Here is a 3348-nt window from a genome sequence, read left to right as displayed (position 1 = left end):
AAAGTGCTGGGATTACAGGCGTGAGCCACCGCGCCCGGCCCCAAAGCTCATTTATACAGCGAAATTTTACCCCAGTAAGAAATGAATGTGTTCAATAGCTAAGAAATAAACCAACCTGTAGAGTCTCAAAGACAGTATTTGAAAACAGTTAAGAACAAGACCCAAAAAGTAAATAATCTTTGTTTTCACAGGTGCTAAAGGCATGATTTACCTCTGGGTGGCCAGCTATTGTAGCAATATGGAGGGCAGTGAGGCCACCATATCCAACCTGCTGTATATCAGCTCCACTGTGAAGCAGAGAAGTGATCAATTCTGTATTATCCTGTAAGGAAACATATCTTTAGTGTTACTTTTCTGCTAGTAACAAGTTCAAAAGCTGTGCAACTAGATGTATTGATTTTCTGTCTATCAGCCAGTTCAGGTGCTTAAAGGAAACTTAAGTGCGATTTCTAGCATAAGAGCACCTTAGATATCAGAGAATAGTTCTCAGATGGTGGAAATGTAGGACCAAATGACAAAGGTGTTCAGTTCTAATCAATCCTCTACCACTTGAACAAGACAGACAGAAAGGACATTACCTATGGTGAGACTCTTGCAACCACAAACTCAGTTTTACATGTAGGTTACTCCAATGAATATGCTTTCCCAGCAACTAGAATTAACTCCCAGTGAGGTCAGGAATTTACAGAAACAGTTTAAAGATTTACTTTTTTTTTCTTTTAGAGATGAGGATGAAATATGCTATCTAAGAAGAGAGCATGAACCAAGTACTGAACAAAGTGCATGCAGCCCAGTAGGCTGTTTCATGATAGTTATTTCTTAGTATCAAATAGTAATCAGATAGTAATTTCTTCTTATCAAATACATAATTTGTATTCTTATCAAATACATAATTTCTTCTTATCAAATACATAATTAGTATCAAATAGTAATCAGATAGTAATTTCTTCTTATCAAATACATAATATCATTAAATCTATGAACAATTAATTCATAATATCTTTCTTAACTTGACTCATTTTACCAGTGAATATGTTAGAACCATTATTTGAGCCTCTAAATTTGAAAAATTTGTGCAACAATATTCTTACTTTTTTATAATATGATTTGTATTGTATTTCTGCCTCTGGAAATACATGAAATAATATTTATAATATTAATAGCAATTAACATTCATTGACTTTTTATTTTGTAATTCAATATTGTAATTTCGTATTGTATATAATCTTTATAATACAAAGATTTCCATGTTTAAGCCTCAAAGTAGGAATTTAAACCACAACTTCTATAATGTTTGGTCTATCAACACACCAAGTAACAATAAAGTCAAGTCATAAGATAGGCCAGTGCATTTATGGCTTACATACATATAATATCAAATACTGTTTGTTAAGAAAACTTTACCATTAAAAGACAAAGTTTGATTTTTTAATGCTGTCACACCTACATAAAGGCCTACAAGAAGTTCTAAAAAATGAAAAAACTTTGGTAAAGAGCTACAAATAGTAAAATTAATGTTATAGTTTCCAAATCTTCTCCTTTTTCTATTCGCTTTCTCAAGAAAGTGAAATAAATATTGCATCTTCAACCTTTCTTCTTGCATTGGCTCTATATGCTTGAACTATAAACTTATGTTTTCTCCATTACAAAAAAAAAAAAGGTTTTTTTTTCCACTGAAGCTAAGCTAATTTTATCCCTATTCTTGCCTCCATATTCCAACCTTCTGAAAAAAAGATATTGAATCTGTTGACAGTTCCAATCTCATTTCTTTAGCAATCTTTAGGTAGGTATACCCAAGTTCTACATAAATCTCAAATGAGTTCATCATACTTATTCTACATTGAATCTTGCTTTTCTCACACTTCTCCTCACTAAGGCAGATTATTTCCCGCTTCTCTTTGCATTGTATTACCAGGAGAAGTCACCATGACTGTTTCTTCCACCAGAGGCATTAAGGACCTCACCAGTCTCCTCAAATCACTTCCTCAATTTCTAAAGGTAAACTATTTATCAAAACCAGTGTCTTTGTAGTCATTCTCTCTATGATTGGATCATCTCTCTCGTCTCAAAATTCTTGTCTCCTTTGCTTTCCTAAAACTATACATTCTTTGATTCCTTTTTGTTGCCTATTCTTTGTTTCTGATTGTCTTCTAAAAGTGTATGATTTGGAAATTTAGCCCTAAGCTGCTTTCCCATTCCTAAATCCCACTTTGGTAATTCTTACACAATCTGACAAATGCAGCTTTGGTCCCGACTTCTCTGCTAACTCTGAGTCCCATATATTTTGCCTATTAATGACATCTCAAATGCAAAATTCGAAATTGTTCTTGTAATTATCATTTATAATTTTCCCAGGCTGACTTTTCATCTAACATTCCTTACTTATATGAATGGCACTTTTTTATTCCAAGGGACCTAGAGTCCCTTCAGCTCAGTTTCAGAATTTTACTGGTTTTAACTGACTTATACTTCTCACATTTCTTCTCCTTATTTCTAGCATCATCCTCCATATTATGCAGCTTCCTAACTAGTCTCCTCAACTGATACTTTTTCTCACTGCAGTCCATCCTCCATACTATTAGATACATTTTCCTACATCCAGTTTTGATCATGCATTTCTCTCTTCAATACACCCTTTATATGCCAAACAAGTATTTATTGAGCATATCTGGTGTATTAAACTCTTTTCTGAGCAGTGGTGACACTGCAGTGAGTAAAGATAGTGAAATCCCTGCTCTCACAGAGCTTATATTTTACACAGAGCTTATGTTTATATGAATGAAGAGACAAAAAGTAAACAAATAAGAAATTGCGATACAGTAGCTTAAAGTATCAACTGCTATGAGATGAAAACAAACAAATGATTAGATGGCTATTTTAAACTGGTTAATCAGGGAAAGCTTCACTGCAGAGGTGACCTTTTAGATAAATGGTAAATGGCAGAAAGTCACAATTTCAAGGATAAACATTAAAATATGAAAAATAGTGCAAAAGTTGTAAGACAGATATAAGTTTGTTGTGTTCGAAGACCAGCAACAAGACCAACGTTGAGTGAATGGTTAAACAAATGAAAAAAAGTTTTCAAGATGAGGTCAAAGATGTATAATCTTGCAGAACCTTCTAGGCCATGGTATGGGGTATTTGGATTTTTTTCCAAGTGCAATAAGCAATAGGGAAATAAAATGAGAGAGAGATAGGGAAGAACCAGAAAGAAGCAGATTTTGAGGCAGAAGTAAAATGTTTCATTTTCACATGTTAAATTTGAGCTGCATATAATGCAGGGTTAAGATGCAGGTCATAGAATTAGCCTCCCTAATTAGAATTTCAGCTCTGACAATGACTATGTGA

The 3348-nt window shown here is 33.6% G+C and overlaps 1 protein-coding gene across 1 annotated transcript in view; it reads right to left on the bottom strand.

Annotated features, from left to right (window-relative positions):
* Positions 1 to 3348, bottom strand: part of TNNI3K (TNNI3 interacting kinase) — a 327610-nt gene that overhangs the window by 293167 nt on the left and 31095 nt on the right. Inside the window, exon 5 of the mRNA XM_011977732.1 lies at positions 212 to 322. Within this exon, the coding sequence (XP_011833122.1) occupies positions 212 to 322 (111 nt within the window). The remainder of the gene's footprint in view (positions 1 to 211; positions 323 to 3348) is intronic.

This window comes from Mandrillus leucophaeus, unplaced genomic scaffold (assembly GCF_000951045.1).
Source record: "Mandrillus leucophaeus isolate KB7577 unplaced genomic scaffold, Mleu.le_1.0 Scaffold103, whole genome shotgun sequence".
In the NCBI taxonomy this organism is placed as follows: Eukaryota; Metazoa; Chordata; class Mammalia; order Primates; family Cercopithecidae; genus Mandrillus; species Mandrillus leucophaeus.
This window is presented reverse-complemented; position numbering and strand designations above follow the sequence as displayed.